Raw genomic sequence first — 17896 nt, 5'->3', positions numbered from 1 at the left:
TAAATGGTCTACACCTGCACTATCCACAATGCTAGTTATGAGCAACATGTGGCTAGTGTGAAGCACCAAAGTTTCTCTCTCTCTTTAGTGCTGAGGATTTAACTCAGGGCCTTGTACACTAAGCAAGCACCATACCACTGAACTTCTCAGTTCTTTTTTTTGTTGTTGTTGTTCTTTGAGACAGGATCTTGCTACGTAGTTCAGGGTGGCCTTGAACTCACAGTAATCCTTGTGCCTCAGCCTCCAGAGAGTGGCTAGCAACTTCTGTGTTGGACAATGATGCTCCAGAATATAAGTGCCATAAGGGTAGGAACTTTGTTGTATTCACTTTTTTTTTGCCCAGGCTGGGTTTGAACTCGATAATCCTTTAGCCTCAGCCTTTTTACTAGGCTTACAAGCATGTGCCACTGTACCCAGCTGTTGTATTTACTTCTGTGAGTCTAGAACAATCCCTGGTAGATAGCAGCAGGTACTCAATAAATGTTCAGGTCAGTGACTAAGTCATTAAAGCAAGCCAATTACCCAAATATTATTCCCATTTCCAAGTTGGGACCACTGAGGCCCAGAGAAGTGATATGACTATATAAGGTGACCTAGCTTCTAAGTGCCAAGTCCAGGATTTGGACCCAATTCTCCTGATCTTAAGCCTATACTTTTTTTTTCAGTTCTGGGTACTGAACCCAGGGCCTCAAATACACTAAACACGAACTCTACCTCTGAGCTACACCCCAGCCTCAAGACTACACCCTAAAAAAAAAAAAAAAAAAGACTACACCCTTAACCACTCCCAAAGGGATTTTACTAAGCCTCTCCCAGAGCTACCACTTGAACAAGACGCAGCCTGTCCAGGCCTTTTTGGGGCAAGCCCTGTTGTGGGCAACTGCAGTGTCAGCTCCAGAATTCTCTGGGTGCCTGTTTTGTCCCTGCCTTCCTTCCATGTAGGCAGCATGACGTGAACACTTCCTCTCAGCAGCCAGGTGACTGAACTCTGAAGCCACAGACAAATAGCACTGAGATGCAAACAGGAGAAAGGAGGAGTAGGGTGGACAGAAGTGAGGGGATTGGTTCCCTGCACAGGCAAAGGTCCTCTAATGCACAGGCATGAGCTTTTTCTATACTTTTATTTATGAAATGCTGATTAAACTGGTACAAAGTTAGTGTCTGTCCACAGGCTATTGGAGGAAGTTAGTTGTCTTCTTCCTCACCCTGGCAGGGGCTGCTGGCCAAAGTGGCTTTATCCTTCCTTTTATTGTGGCAGCAATGGGCTGGGAAAGGCTGTGGGGCACAGAGAGGGCTCAAGGGAAAGAGGAGGATGGGGAAAGCCTAGGGCAGCACACCATCCTCCTGGAATTGGAACCTTGACCCCAAGTGTCTCGGCAGGAGTTACGCTTCTCTGAAGCAGTGGTTTGAGCCAGGCAGCAGGAAGGATGACCTCACTGTGACCCTCTCCTGTCTTCCCAGGGAGGTTCAGGAGTGTCCTCTTTGCTACTTATCGAGTAAGGGTCCAGTATGACTTCTCTAGTCTTGAGGGCCACTGCTTCCCCAGATCTCAAAGGGCGCTGCCTTCCGTCCTCAGAGTTTAGGGCCCGGAACCAGACACAGTGGCACCCAGAGCTGTTGACATCTCCCTGTCTGGAACCTTGGCTATATCCATACTTCTAGGGGTATCATGCCCTCCTTGCTCCCCAGTGAGGGCAGCAAAGATTCATCCTCCAGGAACTTGAGGGGAAAGTGAACCAGGTGGCCCTGGATTTCAGTGAGCTCAGATCGGGCCAAGGGAGGACTGACCACAGCCAGGGGCTCCACAGCCACGTACTCCCGGAGAGTCCGCAGGGAACGCGTGGCATTGGACGGCAGGCATCGGAAGATCTGAGGGTAGGAGGGAGCACACAGAAGCTAATTAGTCCTGGGGAGATTCTTCCAAGAGTCAAACCAACTAGGCTAGACTTCCCACTCCCTATACTACCTCTCAGTACCCCTCATGACTGAGGCCATGAATCCCCTAATAGTAACTGCTCCCCAAACCCTCATTCCCCTTCTGAGAATGACTGTGGTGGGACTTCTCTCCATCCCACCCTGAGCAGGATAAACCACCAGTTTCCCACCTACCAGCCCCCCTCTACTCCCACCTGCTCATAGATATTGGCATTGTTCTCTGCTGTTTCTTGCCACAACTGGAAGAAGTCATCACAGACTGGGTCTTGCAGATCCAGGTCTGGCCAGGCATTTGCCCCAAGAATCACACTATGGAAAAAAGGGTCCCAGTGGGGCCCAATTAAAGTCTTAAAAAATATTCTTACCTCTTTTTTTTTTTTTTTAATGTTCCTACTTTGCTGATACCTAAACTGGATTAGTCTGCTATCTCTGAGCAGTCCTCTTTCTAGCTAAAAAGGCAGACCTCCCACGGTCTCCCACCTCCACCTTCCAGCACCCTGCCCAGCTCTACCTGAAACAGTGCTTCCGCAAACTCAAGGCAAACCTGCCTGCCTGATACTCCATTCCATCCATAAGGGATGGCACCATCTCTGTGTCCTCGATCAGCACAGCCAGCTCACTGTCCCGCTTCCCTAGCAAGCTCCGGTCATTGATGTTTGCAGAACCTGGGGTGAGTATGTGACAAAGTGTCCACCTGGGCCCAGGAGAACTTCCCCTCCAAGACCTCAGGACCTTTGCCAGAGTGCCAACCAGCGGGCAAGTCTCAGCTGTAGTCTCTGTCCTCTTTATTCCACACTTGGCCCCTTTCCCACCTTCCCCTCAATGTCAGAGACCCAGATCCAGCACTGACCAATGATGACCGTCCGGTCATCTGCAATAAGCATCTTGCTGTGAATATAGATGAGCTCTGAGACTGGGTGCCCGCCCAGCTCTCCGTGTGTGCGAAGCCCACAGATGGACATGTAGTCCCGCCATGCTGTCCCCACTGCATATGCAAGAGACAGAGTGAGATGGGAAGTGAGGTGAGAGGTGCCCCTGTGTACAGATGGGGCCCTGCCCATCTCCTTCCTTACTTCAGCTGTATTCCGTATCCCTCCCTGCAGTGAAAGACCACCTGTGGTCTGAGTTGCCTCTAGACATGCAACTATAACAGCCTCCTTCCCTCACTCCCAGGCCTCCGGCAACACAAGCTCATTTCCCCAGGGGTATAGGGATGGAAGCCCGGCACTCAGCACTCACTGGCTGCTTTGAGGCGATGTAGGATTGAATACTCGCCTCGACACAGGGTCCTGAGAGAAAAGAAGCATGAAGGACATTAAAAAGAAAAAAGAGGACTGGGGATTTAGCTCAGTGGTTCCAGCGCCTGCCTCACAAGCGCAAGGTCCCAAGTTCGATCCCTGGTACCAAAAAAAAAAAAAGTGTGAGGGAGACCAAGGCTGGGGCAGGAGAAGAGAAGGTATCAGCAGAGGTGGATTTCAAAAGTTCAGCAAGAAGTCATCAGAACAGAATTAGGAGGGGTATGGGTGGGATGGGGCCACTGAAGGATGGAGGAGTGTGGCTGGGGGCTCACCTGTATGTGAAGTGCAGAATGGCCTGGATAGAGTTACCACCACCTGTGGAGATGTCACCCTCAAAGCCAGGGAGCAAGGGCAGAAGCACATAGACTCGGAAACACTGCCCCTGCCTGAGCAGAGAGGCAGAGTTGGAGAAATGCTGGTATCTAAAATAAGCCCCACCCCCTGCAGCTGGGCTTACACCATACCCGCTGTCCCCAACTTCCTGACAGTCCACCTTACTTGTGGGCCTTCAGGATTCTGTCCACAATCTCATCGCCCACCTTGTTCAGGACCGTGCGCCCATCTGAGCAGCTAATGAAGAACTGATTCTAGGGTAGGGACCAAAGACAGGCATTAGCAGGCTGGCCCCTGCCCTTGCCATTGGCTCCCAGCCCCTGTCCCTACTCCCAGGCTTCTACATTTGCTCCAGGCCCAGCTCCACCAGCCCAGATGACTAATCCCACTGGCACTCCCAGTCTCTCTCCTGGAACATCTCTTCCACCTCCTCCCCTACCCTCACCCCAGTAGGACCTCAATGTAGAGGAAGTGCTTGCTCTCCCTGATGGTGTGCAGGTAGGCATTAAGGATGGAGTTCTCCAGCGTCCCCGCTGACCAGCGGTCCACAGACCGCAAGACCTATCAGAACAGTAAGTATGATGTAGTTCCTGGCTTCAGGAAAGGAGGGGTCTGGGGTCCTGTCACCCCACGGGGAGAGTCAGTGGGGCATCTGGCTGAAGGGAAGAGAGGAGGACGCTGGCTCACCTGCACAGTGGTGCACTGCCCACCAGGGATTGTGAAAGGGAGCTGGTTTGCAGTGCTGGTGGACTTGGGTAGCAGATAGGGGTACATAGGTGTCTTGTACTTAGCCTTGGTGGTCTGAGGTAGAGGGATGGCTCAGTCAGCAGGACATGACAAGGTGAGCCTGGCTCCCTCCCCACCACTACCCCTCACTCGAGGCAGTGAGCACCTTGGTGAAGTTCCAGCGCTGGATGAAGTGCCGGGCAAGGTCACGGGCAGCTAAGCCATGGACAACCACCCCAACATCCCTCCATGGCATCCGGGGTGTGGTCTCCCTGTCAATGAAATCTGGGAGTCCCAGAAGAGTCAGGGATTGGTCAAGGCTGGTTTCTGGGGGATATTTGGGGCAGGAAGGAGGAAGAACCTGCCAGAGGGGAGGATGACTTGATCACCTCCTAGTCTCAGTCCCAGCCCCAGCTTCTGTCCCTGCTCCCAGCTCATGGGGGTCCTGGTGTGGAGCCTCACCTTCAAAAGGCCGGTCTAATTGCACCCAGTCCTTAGTGATGAGATTGCTGTAGTCCTTGCCCAGCCAGAAGAATTGGTTGTGAGAGAGGTCTGGGGTGGCTGCAGAGTCTGTGCATGGGGTGGGAGTCTGCAGAGGGAACACACCCAAGCCCCAGGCAAGGCGAGGTCAGGGGGCCATACAGAGCCAGGCCAAAGAGAAGACTGGTGCATGAAAGAGTGTGAGAGAGATACAGAGAGCAGGAATGAAATGGAGAGGGTCTAAGCCCCTGCCCACTCCTCTCCAGATGTACCTGGAGTTAGTGGAAATGGAGAAGGGATTGGATTATAGTATTTTCAGAGTGGTACTTGGGGTCCCAGAAAGACTGATGAGCAGTGCCTGGAATAACTGGAGGGGGAGACTAGAACTAAAAAAGTATAAGGATTTAGGTTGTCTGCATTTAGAGGAGTTAAAGAAGGTGGCAGGAGAATTACCTGTGAGGCACCTGATTCAGATGAGTCCCCAAGGTCGGTCAGTCGGTAGTGAAGGTCATCCCAGCGGCCATAGGCGAGGTCCAGCCCCCCCAGGAAGGCCACTGCTTGGTCAACCACTAGGAGCTTCTCATGATGAGCCCACAGTGTCATCTGGTCTGGATGGCGCATCACCTGGAGCCGGTATGGAGGAGCTCATGAGGGTAGGGTTAGGTGAGAAGATGGGGGGAAAGATGAAAGGATAAAGCCTCTAGGGAGAAGGAGGGGTGAAGGAATAGGGAAGTGTGAAGAGAGCTGTAGAATGGGAGGGCTCTTTGAGGCCTGAGAGTCACTTTTTTTTGGGAACAGGATCTAAGTTACTAAGTTGCCCAGCCTGGGCTCAAACTTGTGATCCTCTTGCCTCAGCCCCTCAGAGTGCAGGGATGGTAGGCATGAGCCACTGTGCCCAGCTGAGAGTCACCTTTATGTTGGGGTGTAGCAGCATCAGTGTCCTCTTGCTATAGCCACTGTTGATGCCCAAGGCCAATTCCACTTCCTTAAACAGCAGAACAGACACACGAACACCCTCCTCCTGGTGGCAGGGGAATCAGAAACTAGTGCCTCTCCCAGAAGGCCCCTTTTCATCCTTACAAACCCTTCCCCATACTCAGGATTCCTTTGTGTCCTTCTGCCCTACCTGGAGATCCCAGATGCTCTGCCACATATTTGTCCTGCCTGGATGCCTGCAGCAAACTTAGACTTCATGTCATCCAACTGCTCACCCACTCATCTATCCACACATCTACCCACCTACCCGCATTACCTATCTACCCATCTTCCCAACAATTTATTCATCATCTTATCTATCATCTGTCAACCATCTACCCACCCACTCTCCTATACCTTCACCTTTCCAACTCATATCCTTCCATCCATCTCCTTTTCCACTTAGCCACCTACCTTCTACTTAGCCACCCACCTACCATCATCTTCCTCTAACCCATCAACACCCACGAATGCCCCCTACATGATGAGTGCTGTGCTTTGTACTCAGAGTAATGATATTAATCAGTCCAGTAAGACAGGTAAGTATACCTCCAGGTAAAGTGTTATAGGGTCCTGGGGGAGAAGTTTATGGCAGTACTGGGAAGACAGAGTTGGAAGTAGTAGGGCTCAACAGACTCAGAGCCAGACTGGGCAGGTTTCCCTCCCCTGAAGCCACAGATTCCAACCTTCTCTCATGCTGCAGTCCTTCTGATCAACCTCCACACACAGGCAATCCCCACCATGCTTCCCCTCCAGCCTGACCACCTGAGTCTCCTCACCGCTGCCTTCTTGAGCATAATGTCCAGCCTCCAGTCGTCCGAATGGGCTGGGCGCTTCAGGTAAACCTCAGGACTCAGCCTAGGATTCAAGGCAGGGGTTGCGGAGCAAGCCAAGCTCCAGAGAGCCAGTCACTCCTCCCCTTTGCCCACATGCTGATCTGCCACAGGCCCTATCCTGCCCTTTCTTGGGGGGTCCTTTCCACACTTACCACCAGTCTGTGATAAAAATCTCCTCTCGGGCTCGCAGGATGGCATCTGCCACAGCAGCAAAGTAACCTGCCCCATTCACAAACCTAAGGGGAGGCCAAGCCAAGGAGGTCAGGGAACTCAGAAGCCAGAAAGCTCTGGAGGTGAAAAAGAGAGGACAGTCTTGGATCAGAGGTGACTACAGGGTCAAAGATCAGGAATAATCAGAAAAGTCAGATGGCATCAGATTCATCAAAATGGGGTTAGCCAGGATGATTTAAAAAGAGAAGTTAGAAATAAAAATTAAAAGTGACAAAAGACACATTAAACTAAAGAAATTGACTAAAGACTGGAAGGATTACTATATCACACCCGAAGAACTCCAACAAATCAGTAATGTCAAGACAAAGCAGTCAATGAAGAATGAACAGAGAACTGACAGAGGAAAATATGGTCAATCATAGGTAAAGATGTTCAGTTTCACTAGCAAACAAGAAGCTGAAATTAAAGGACTATTTTTTTTCTTTTGGTGCTGCGTATTGAATGCAAGGCCTTGTGCTCTGCTACTGAGCTATACCTGCCCCTGAAATAACATTTTAAAAAATCTACTAGAAGCCAGGCATGGTGGTGCACCCTTGTAATCTCAGGACTTGGGAGACTGAGGCAGGAGGATCACCGTAAGTTCAAGGCCAGCTGGGGCTACACAGTGAGACCCCGTCTCAAAAAAAGAAAAAGTACTAGACTGGCCAAAATTAAAATAATCAGTAACATATAATATTAACATGGGAGGAAGTAGGCATTTTCATAGACTATGGGACTAGATATTGGTTATTTTGACTTTTTAGAAGACAAATTGGCAGTATTTATCAAATATCAAATGTACATACCCTTTAATACTATGAAATACATTTAATAATTTTATTTTTAGGAATACATTTCCACAAATGCTTAGGGAAAGACTAAGTTTATGGCAGCATTGTCTTCAAGAGTGAAAAATGGGAAATGACCTAAATGTCTGATCTCTCACATGTTGCAATGAGTGAAAAAGTTGCAGAAGAAGGTGTGTTATCTAACTTACATTAAAACAAAAAGGAAAATGTACATGTGCATATGAATGCAGGAAGAAACCTAAAAGGTCAAACTGTTGCCAAGGTTACCTCTGGGAAGAGAAATTGGATTGTTGGGAGGGAGTGTAAGCCAGGTAAAGAGTTGTGCATCGAGTGGGAATTTTAACTTTTTACTTAATGTTACTGTATTTTTTTTCCCCAAAGGGTGCTGGGGGACAAACTCAGAGCTTCCCGTGTATTAGGCGAGCTACCACTGAGCTACATTCCCAGTCCTGGACTTCTTACTGAGAGGTGCCAAACACAGTAGCACACGCCTATTGTCCCAGCTACTTGGAAGGCAGAGGCAGGAGTAACAAAAGTTGAAGGCCAGCTTGAGCAACTTAGCAAGACCCTGTCTCAAGATGAAAAGGGATGGGGATGTAGCTCAGTGGAACAGCACTTGCCTAGCTCGCTCAAGGTCCTAGGTTCCATCCTCAGCAACACACACACACCTTCGCCTGCCTCATACAGTTGTGAGGATCTAATAGGTTAATGCATGTCACACGCTTAGTTTGTGGCACACAGTAAATCCTACATAAGTAGGAGATGCTGCTAGTTCTTATATTAAAAAAAATCTCAACACTACCTCCCCAAAAAAGTTCTGGTTATAATAAAGTTCAAGTTACTTGGCTTAACATGGTGGATTCTACAAAATCAGGTGCTGTGGCCTTCCAGGCTCTTCTCTTCTCCTCCCCACTCTGCAGTAACAATCAGTTCTTAGTTCTCAAACACACCAAGTTGCTTCTATGTCCTCTGCCTGTACTTCCCTTCTCCATTTTACGTGGCTAAAGCAAACTTCAGGGTTACACCTTCTGGAAGCCTGACCTGACACTCCTCCTCCATGCTCTGTATACATCACCAGTAAGGTAAGTTCACATTGTTTCATGATTACATCACCTTCTTCCCTAATCCAGAGAAGCCTGTCTTATTGCCAGCACTGAACCTGGCACATAGTAGGTGTTCAGAAAATGCTTATCAAGTAAAGGAATTTATCAGAGAGGTTTGAGGAGATGATAAACAGAGGTCTTTGTGATTTAAAAGGTAAGACATCAGAGAGGTCAGGGGTCAGAAGAGATTACCAAGTTTGGGGGTCAGGAAGGTCAAAAGGGATTCAGAGAAATCAATACAGTTACATACATCAGGTATTTGGGAAAATGAGAGAAGTCAAAGCAGGGTCATAGAGGTCAGGAGGGGCAGAAGAGATAAAAATACCAAGGGGGTAAAAAAGCCACACCCAAGCTCAGAATGGACATCAGTGTCTCACCACCGGGCCAAGGTCCCAGGCCGGGGTGGGGCATAGCTGTCATGCTGGTGCAGCCGTAGGAAGTCTTTCCCCGGGCCCTGTGCCAGCTCTGTGATCTCCTGGCCCCACCATCGTGCCTGCCGGTAGCTGCTGCACTTGAGAATCAGGGACCTGGACCAAAACAATGAGATGAACCATTAATCCTCATCCTCTGTACCCACAGTCTTGCCCAGAGACGTCTCTCCTTTGACTATCACCTTTTCCTGTTTTCTCCCTTAGTCCCTAATCATGACTCCATAGACACTGCCTTATTCATGATTGGGTCCCATGCAACTAGTATTGTACCAGGTATTCAGGCTTGTTGAATGAATAAATAAATGGAGTTCTTTTTCTTTCACATTGGGAGCCCTTTTCCCAAACTTATTCTAACTCCCCTTTCCCGGGACCCTGACTCTCAAAGTATCCTCAGCACCTGGCTGGATTAGCTCCCTGGTTCAAAAGTATGGCAGATCCAGAGGTGTAGGGAATGGAAAAGCCTTCTTCTCCTATTTAACTCTCCTCAGGGCCATAGGCTTCTCTCCAACCAGGTGGCTCTCACATCAGGGGGATCTTACCTGTGGGAGGTGTCGATCCGCACCCCATACCGTGTCTCTGTGCTCCGTTTCCCCACCTGCACCTCAAAGCCAGAGTCAAAGAGCTGAACAAAAGAGATGACACCAGTCTCCAGACACATGTACAGCAGGAAGGAGTCTTTCACCACCAGCCACCTGGAGCAGAAGGGTGCTGTGTGTTCCTCCCTGCCCGGAGAACACCCTCTTTACCTCAACCACTGCTCAGTCCCAGCCCTCACCTCTTGGACCAGCGGTAACAGACTTGGTCTCGACCACAACAGGTGAGGCCAGGAAGACGGTGGCCACCTGAGCGCTTCCGGATCACCCCCTCCCTGCAGGGAAAATCAGGAAGACACAGACACTAGGTGAGGACTCCAGGCCTAGGCCCACCCTGCACTGCCCCATTCCCAAGCAGAAAGAGGATGAATGATGTCTGCAGGAGACTGGGTGAGCCAGGTTAGGTGACAGACACTCACAGTCCTTTGGGTCCCAGGTCCGGGATAAAGGAGAGCTGACTGACTTCCAGGAATTCTGTCTGCAGGAGAAAACACAAGCTCAGAGTGGAGACCTGGCTCTCAGCCCCTCAGACTACTGACTTTTCCCCCCACTCGAAGTCTGATTATCCTGCTCCACTTTCTTTTTTTTTCCCCCGGTACCGGGGATTGAACTCAGGACCTTGTGCTTGCCAGGCAGGCTCAGTGCCACTGAGTCACATCCCCGGCCCAAAGGTTTTGTTTTTTTTTTCTTTTCCTCCACTTCAAAAGAGCCAGGTGTTCAGTGTCTGGACCTCACCATAGCATGGTAGTTTCGGTAGAAAGACATGGTCAGGAGGTGGTTGAGATAATTTTCCAGATATTTCTGAAAGGGAGATGAAAGAGATAGAGCTAGATGGGAACAGTGCCATTTGCACCCTGCACACCTTCCTAGAAGACCTGGTATCTGGTCGCACCTGTTTGCTGGCTGCATGTCTGGTGGAGCCCTCAGGTCCTCCTCGGGGTAGAGAGGGCATCTCTCTGTTGGCTCTGTCGGCTGCCTCTTGGGCTGGAGAATAGGCAACAGCAAAGCTGTGGAAGGGATGGGGTGAGGCTCAGCTAAGAGCTAGGAGGCTGAAACACTGGAGGTGGGGTCTGTGGAGGAAGGGAGGCGGCCTTGAGACTTGCACAAGGAAGGCTCCCCACCCTGGGAAAGGAGACAAGAGAAGGGGGAGGCTGCCAAGGGCATTTTGGGCATCCAGCCCGGCTGACATATTGGCACAGAACCATGGACAGGGAGAGCAGAGCAGGGAAAGTTTCCTGGTAACCAGAGTCAGGGGAGGAGGCCCAGCAGCCAGAGCTGAGGGGAGGAAAGTGCTCGGGGTGGAGGGGACCTGTGTGAGGCAGGCAAGAGGGAGTGATGGCTACCCCAGGGTTAAGGGGTACCTGCCCTTCACAGGAAGCAGTCTAGGTCCCCTCACCGAGCCAGAGGGAGCAAACTCATCAAGACTTTGTGTCTCTGGAGGTCCCGATGTAGCTCCTGGAAATGACGGAACTTCTTCTTGGTTGTCCAGGTAAAGTCACCATGAGTCAAGCGGACAGAATACAGAGTGCAGGTTCCCACCTGGGGGTGTGAGGAACTGAATTTATGTCCCCTGGTGGGGCACCCACCCTCCACTCTAGCCCCCTCCCTGGTGCCAGCCCAGCTACCTTGGATCCACTGGTGTATCTTTCAGTTCCCACTACCTGGGCTATGACAGAGACCCCAGGGGCAAACACCAAGGGGTGCACTTTCAGAGGCTGAAGGTCATAGATGGCCAGAAAGGGATGCATTCGGTCAGCTGGGAGGAAAGAAAGCCCATAGATGTAAAACCTCCAGGAAGTCCCAGGCCCCTGGTTCTCACCTCCCCAAAAGCCATATCCCCGCATACCTGGGTCCTCTCCCTCCCTCAGGGTGTTGACTTCATCCGGCTCCATGTGTAACTGGCTGGAGTCCAGGTAGTCCCCATAGGGGAAGGGGCATTCCTGGGTAGCAATCATCCTAGGAATATTTGGAGGCCTTAGGGAGGTGATCTGCCCTGCAGAAACCTGCCCCAGTATCCTTATCTTCCTCACCATCTCATTCCCGCTGAGTCCCAACCTCTCTCTGATTGCAGACCAAGGCCCCGCCGATCCCCTCTAACCTGCATCCCCTACTTCAGTCCTTCATCTCAACCTCCTCAGCCCCGCCCTCATCCTCCGGGAACACCCAGCCAGCCTGGGATGGCCCCGAACTGGGGCAGCTGGGAGGCCGGGAGGAAAGGGCTCCGGATAATGGGACAGTCAGGAGAGCCCCGGGGCGCCTGGGCGCAAAGCAATCCAGGCCAGCTGGGGGGGGGGGGGTCCAGGCAGGAATGAGGAAGTTATGCGCTCCCCGCTCGGGAGAGAAACCCCGAAACCTGGGCGTGCAGCTGAGTCAGAAGGCCCAGCTGCCCCAGCCCGATCCCGTCCCCACCCAATTTCCGGGTCTCGGACCTCCGCGGCGCCCGTCCCCAAGACCCCTCACCCTGGCAGCCAGCTCGGGCTCCCGCGCGAGTCCGCGAGCCCAGAAGCGGAGCACAGCGGGGCCGGAGCCCACAACCCGGCGGGCCAGGGCGGGGCCGGGGCTCAGTGCCTGCCTCGGGGGCGGGACGGCCCCCCGGCCTCACCTCCACGGGATTCTCGTCTGTCCCGTCCCGCCCCCACCGCCCTCGGCCCGCCCCGCGGTCCTCCGCGTCTCCGCGGGCTGGGGCCCGCCAGTTCTCCGAAGACGCCGGGGGCCTGCGGGGTCTAGCGGCCGTTCTGCACGTCCGGCTGGCGTCCGGCGCTGATCTGTCCGTCGGTCCCGCGGCGTCGGTCCGAGCCTGCCTGGCAGCCACCCAGACCGGCGCTCGAAGCTGGGCGCGTTCCTCCACTTGGCCGGCCCTGCCCTCTCCAGCTGGGATGAGTCTCCGCGGCCGGGACCTGGTCCCTCTAGGGTGGCCCGCTGCAACCCACGTCGGCTGGGGCCAGATACCGTTTGTAGATAGAGGGAATAAGAGAATAAAAAGCCCGAAGGATGGTGGTTGCAAATTCATTGACTATGAAATCTTTCGTTCTTTCATTCATTCGCAAAAGATTTATTGCTTGCTTGTTCTGTGCCAGACGCGGATGGTAGAGCAGAAAACAAGAGTCTCATAGCCTGCTGTCCTGGGACTTACAGCCCAGAAGACAGGACTTTTTTCCAGATCCTGAAAGCCAAGATGCTCCCCCGTCAGATTTCTTACTACTTTTGATAGACATTTGGGGCGTTCCTAGTTTTTGTCTATTCTGAAAAAAGGTTCCATAAATATTGCTGTAATAAATCGAGTGGCTATCACATTTCTTAGGTAAATAGGAGTTGCTGGGTCATACAAGTATTCATTTAACTTATTTTTATTTTTATATTTTTGGTACCGGAGATCGAACTTGGGTTCTTGCGCTTGCGCAGCAGGCAGCGAAACTACTGAGCTAAACCTCCGGCCCTATTTAACTTATTAACTGCTAAACCGTCTTCCAATACTGTCAGTTTTAGCTGGGCACATCTGTAACCCCAGTACTCTGGGAGGCTGAGGCAGGAGGATCACAAATTCAAGCCCAGTCTGGGCAATTTGAGCAATTTAGTGAGACCTTGTCTCAAAAACAAGAAAAAAAAAAAGAGAGAGGAAAAAAGACCAGGGCCCTGGGTTCAATCTCCAGTACTGTAAAAATAATATCAATTTTTAGTGTTAGCTATTCTTTTTTTTTTTTTTTTGGTACTGGAGATCAAAGTCGGGTCCTTGCGCTTGCGCAGCAGGCGTCGAAACCACTGAGCTGAATCTCTGGCCCGGTGTTAGCTATTCTAATAGTTGTAATAGGTGCATCACTGCAATCTTATTTGCATATCTCTAAATATTAATGACCATGTTTTATGTATTTATTGGTCATTTGTATATCTCCTTTTGTTGGGCTGGGGATTTAGTTCAGTGGTTCTGCCGCCTGCCTTGTAAGTGGAAGGTCCCGAGTTCAATCCCCAGTACCAAAAAAACCAACCAAACAAAGAAAAGATGTGTATCTTCTTTTGTAAACTGTCTGCTCGAGTCTTGTGCTATTTCTCAAAAGGCATAAAGGAGTGTAGTCGGCAGAATTTTTAAAGTACACTCTCATAGAAATAGAGTGGGGTCCCTCAGGAGAGGTGCTGTATTACAGGCATGCACCCTAACAGGAATTTTTTTTCTTTTCAGTACCAGGGATCAAACTCAGGACCTTTCGCTTGCAAGGCAGGCGCAGTGTCACTGAGCTAAATCCCCGGCTCCCTAACAGGAAATTTTACAAGAAAACTTTCTGGGGTGATGGAAATGTCTCATACTTCACTTGGTGATGACTACGTAAATGTATACACTCAATAAAAGTTATGGAACCATACGTTAACATATGCATATTAAGGCAGAGACAGCAGTGTAAGCCTGCAATTCCCTCTACTGGGGAGGCTGAGACAGGGAATTGTATGTATATTTTTACTTCAATAAATTTGTTTTGAAAATACAGATTCCTAAGTCAAGTAGTAAGGTATAGTCAGCAGTGCTTTTTCCTACGCTATGGCACCTTCAAGAGATGATGATACAGCATTCACACAGCTTTACTCTAGGGCACTTAGTGGCCACAATGCTCTGGACCAACCGAGGCTCTCTGCCTGAGCTCTGGCCACCCTAGACGGATTGAGGACATCTGTGGCTGGGTACATTCTTGGGAAGCTCAGTGTGGTGGTTAGCACAGTATTCTCTGGAGTCAGACCGATTTGGACTGGGTTTGGAGAAGCTTGGTTCAAGTTCTGCCATAACTGCCTGTGTGACCTTGGGCAAGTTATCTCTCAGTCCCTCCCTCTCTTCATCTGTAAAATCAGGATAGTAATGGTAACACTTCAAAAAATCTTTTAGGGCTATGGGTGTAAAGATAGAACACTAAGTTTCATCACACACACACACACACACACACACACACACACACACGCACACACAATCATTAACCTGTCAGTTGACATGATTAAGAAAAAAGAGGTAATTCATGAAAGTCCTTAGCATCTACCCAGCACAACATAATTAATAACAACTATCCCCCCAGGGCCGGAGATTTAGCTCAGTGGTTTTGCCATCTGCTTTGCAAGCTGAAGGACCCTAGAGTTTGATCCCTGGTACCAAAAACAAACAAACAACTATCCCCATTAAAAAGGACAAGAGCACTGGCCCCATGCCACTAATTTGTAGTCCCAGCAAGTTCAAGACCCACCTCAGAATGAATGAAAAAAGGAACAAAACCTACCAGGCCATTTACTGAGGACTTAACAATCCCTGGCTAGTAAAGTTTCTCATTCTAGGGCTGGGGATGTAGCTCATGATTGAATGTTTCTTTTCTAGGGCTGGGGGTAAAGTGCTTATGTAGCACGTAAGAGACCTTGGTTTCCATCCTTATTGCCTCAAAACAACAAACTTTCTTATTCTGTGCTAGGTGTGGAAGTACATGCCTATAATCCCAGAATTTGAGAGGCTGAGGCAGGAGGATCTCTGAGATTGAGACCAGACTGGGCCTACATAGTGAGCTCAAGGCCAGCCTGAACTACACAGTGAGACTGTCTCAAAACAAAACAAAATAAAACAACAACAAAAAAACCCCTACAAAAATAGACATGGTCTCACTATGTGGTCCAGGGTAGCCTCAAACATTCAGTGATTCTCCTGCCTCAGCCTCCTGTGCTGGATTACAAGTGTGCACCCCCACACCTGGCTTCAAATTTGATACATTGGGCACTCCAAATTCTCATTATAAAATACACAGGTACATACACACACTCACAAAGGAAGGAAGGAAAAAAGGAAGGAAGAAGGCTGAGTGTATTACTTTTCTCTCATTGCTGAGGCAAAATACCCAAAGTTAAAGGAGAAAAGGCTTATTTAATTCACAGTTTGTAGAGGCTTCAGTCCATAACTGGCTAGCTCCAAGGCAGAGTGACACATGCAGAGGGGCATGACAGAGGAGAAACAGTTCATGGCACCCACAAGATACCAAAAGCAACAAGGGGCCTTAGCAGCTTTTTTCTGCCCTCTTTGTACTCTATCTAGGCTACTGGGATTAGGGCGGTGCCAAACGAATCAGTGGACTGATTTATTTGTTTGGTTTTTGGTTTTTGAGACAGGGTCTTGCTTTGTAGTTTGGGTTGGTCTTGAACTCACTATGTAGTCCAGGCTGGCCTTGAAGTCCCACTGATCTTCCTGTCTCAGCCTCCCCAATGCTGGGATTATAGGCATGCGCCACCACACCCCACTCAGTGGACTGATGTAGTAATCACACACCCTTAATCCCAGCATTGCATTTTGAATCAATCACACACTATAGATTTAGCCACTTCTGAAAAAGACTGCATGAGGCTTTGGGGGGACATCTAGACACAAGCCGTAACACTGGAGAAGTAAATAACTCGGTGGTGAAGCATATGCTTAGTATGTGCAAAGCCCTGGGTTCAATCCCCACCACCCAAAACAAAGCAAAATGAAAATGAAACAAACAACACAAAACAAAGCAACAGGTCCCCGTTCCCAGCAGTGTCTAGCCTGGCACCAGGCTATTGAACATTGCTATGAGTTTTCATTGTGCCATAGCAGCCCTGTGTCAGTCTCTGCCATGTACCCTTCCTAATGTCCACCTGCTTTTACACAGGGATCAGAGAAGAACCCAAAATTTAGGAGCCACACAAAAAGTTAGTTTCTTTTCTTTTTCACTTTTCCACAAATGTTTGGTTTATTAATTCAAATTAGTTTTTTTTTTTTTTTTGAGATAGGATCTGGCCTCCAATTCACTATGTTGCCCAAACTGACCTTGAACTCACAGTAATCCTCCTGCCTCAGCCTCTTGAGTGCTGGGATTACAGGCATATGCCACCATGCCCAACAAAAGTAGGTGTTAGGAAGGAGTTATCCCTCACCCCTTTGCTCCTCCCTGTTCTCCACCTTTCATCCCTGGCGCCTATAAATACCAGGCAGTCTGAGGCTAAGTGGTAGTTTTGCCCACACTGGGAGGGGGCTTAGAAACCACACTCTTCCTGGGTCCCTCCTGGCCACTCCCAGCATTCCAGTTTTCTCCAGCTTTCTCGAGATGGGTTTGAAGGGGGCCTGGTGTTTCCCATGGTGTGGATGCCGAAGATATCGGGGGACTGAAAGAGGAGCAGGTATGGGGGTCAAAGGGGGAAAGGGGGGGCTCTATAGGGAGAAAAGATCCCCTCTCTCCTGGGTGGGAGGTGGATCCCTCCATCCCTACAGGGCTGGCTAAAGACTTTGCAGGCCTCAGTGCAAAATGGAAAAGTAGGGCCAGGATTTCTGGATGGTGACCACAGAGTACTACACCATGGGGGCTGTTCTGAGTGGGAGAGGGACTTGGAGCAAGGAGTTTTGGACTGCTCAGGCCACATGCCTGTGAAGCCAGCCTGTTCTCTCATCTCTCTACAGTTCCTGTTGCTGCCACCAAGATTCCTCACCCTGGCAGGGCCCCAGCTGCAGACTTCTTTAGTTTGGGAGGGAAGTGGGGAGTTGAACGCTGGCCGGCAATCTCTTTCTTCCTCCTCCAATCCTTTTAGGCCAGAATGCTGTTGCCCCTCCAGATCCCAGCCCAGCTATGGTCCCTGGTGAGGCTGAGAGAGGGCTTCCTTCCTCTGGGGCTGGTGCCTACTTCAGCAGGAAAGCTCGACTCTCTTTCCGCCACCAGCTGCACGATGTAGCATCAGTCAATGACTCCACCATTTGAAGGTTGACAACTGAGTCTACGGCCATACCACCCTGAACACAACCGATTTCGTCTGAAGGCAACAACTGGGAATACTCGTAAACCTTCCTTCACCCCCATTTCTCAGTGGCCCAAGTGTCCAGCTCCCTCAGGCCTGTCATGACTTTCTCATTAAATTTGTTCAGAATTGCCCAGTGTATGAGTCAGTATGTTGGGAGGATAGACAGGGACAAAGCACTCGGGCTGGGGTGGCAAGTGTAGCATCAGATGGCAGTGGGACACAGAAATGGTGAATGGTGAAGTAGATGAGGGATGTGGCTAGCAAGAAAATTTTTTTCTTTTTGTACCAGGGATCAAACTCAGGACCTTGTGCTTTCAAGGCAGGTGTGGTGCCACTGAGCTAAATCCCTGGCCTGTAAGAAAGTAAATTGGCTGAAATTAAGCTTCAGAGCTGAGTGTGGAGAGGG

The 17896-nt window shown here is 50.1% G+C and overlaps 2 protein-coding genes across 11 annotated transcripts; one reads left to right on the top strand and one right to left on the bottom strand.

Annotated features, from left to right (window-relative positions):
* Positions 1 to 1102: 1102 nt before the first annotated feature.
* On the bottom strand, positions 1103 to 12325 carry Pld2 (phospholipase D2). Of its 10 annotated transcripts, none has more exons than XR_015443207.1 (25): positions 12190 to 12325; positions 11576 to 11685; positions 11355 to 11485; positions 11126 to 11268; positions 10622 to 10736; positions 10465 to 10530; positions 10149 to 10207; positions 9912 to 10004; positions 9676 to 9828; positions 9083 to 9232; positions 6736 to 6819; positions 6527 to 6605; positions 5683 to 5793; positions 5226 to 5396; positions 4755 to 4881; positions 4459 to 4577; positions 4254 to 4367; positions 4012 to 4127; positions 3732 to 3820; positions 3506 to 3619; positions 3175 to 3224; positions 2786 to 2920; positions 2447 to 2600; positions 2130 to 2244; positions 1103 to 1869 (listed from the first exon to the last, which is right to left on the bottom strand). XR_015443207.1 is itself a non-coding variant. In XM_004857283.3 (25 exons), exons 2-25 carry the CDS (start codon positions 11682 to 11684, stop codon positions 1645 to 1647), a joined length of 2811 nt encoding a protein of 936 aa, XP_004857340.1. In that variant the 5' UTR covers position 11685; positions 12190 to 12325; the 3' UTR covers positions 1103 to 1644. The 10 variants fall into 10 exon arrangements, 7 of the variants coding, with proteins under 7 accessions (XP_004857340.1, XP_021093918.1, XP_021093920.1 ...); XM_004857283.3 differs by having other exon boundaries at positions 4023 to 4127; XM_021238259.2 differs by lacking the exon at positions 12190 to 12325 and adding an exon at positions 11828 to 11952 and having other exon boundaries at positions 4023 to 4127.
* Positions 12326 to 16805: 4480 nt separating this feature from the next.
* CUNH17orf114 (chromosome unknown C17orf114 homolog) lies at positions 16806 to 17450 on the top strand. The gene is made up of 2 exons (XM_087192034.1): positions 16806 to 16878; positions 17284 to 17450. The coding sequence occupies exons 1-2, from the start codon at positions 16806 to 16808 to the stop codon at positions 17448 to 17450; spliced, it is 240 nt and encodes a 79-aa protein (XP_087048160.1).
* Positions 17451 to 17896: the final 446 nt, after the last annotated feature.

This window comes from Heterocephalus glaber, unplaced genomic scaffold (genome assembly GCF_053883595.1).
Source record: "Heterocephalus glaber isolate CG9 unplaced genomic scaffold, H.glaber_assembly_v1.0 deba00001564, whole genome shotgun sequence".
Classification (NCBI taxonomy): Eukaryota; Metazoa; Chordata; class Mammalia; order Rodentia; family Bathyergidae; genus Heterocephalus; species Heterocephalus glaber.
This window is presented reverse-complemented; position numbering and strand designations above follow the sequence as displayed.

What these genes read in the sequence shown, in the direction of transcription:
- Pld2 (XM_004857283.3), bottom strand. Translation starts at nt 11,684, where the DNA reads ATGATTGCTACCCAGGAATGCCCCTTCCCCTATGGGGACTACCTGGAC. An exon ending in AGAATCCTGAAGGCCCACAA is followed by an intron (nt 3,620 to 3,731) that starts GTAAGGTGGACT and finishes CTCTCTGCTCAG; the next exon opens with GCAGGGGCAGTGTTTCCGAG. An exon ending in TTGCGGAAGCACTGTTTCAG is followed by an intron (nt 2,245 to 2,446) that starts GTAGAGCTGGGC and finishes TTTTTTCCATAG; the next exon opens with TGTGATTCTTGGGGCAAATG.
- CUNH17orf114 (XM_087192034.1), top strand. Translation starts at nt 16,806, where the DNA reads ATGGGTTTGAAGGGGGCCTGGTGTTTCCCATGGTGTGGATGCCGAAGA. An exon ending in GGGGACTGAAAGAGGAGCAG is followed by an intron (nt 16,879 to 17,283) that starts GTATGGGGGTCA and finishes CAATCCTTTTAG; the next exon opens with GCCAGAATGCTGTTGCCCCT.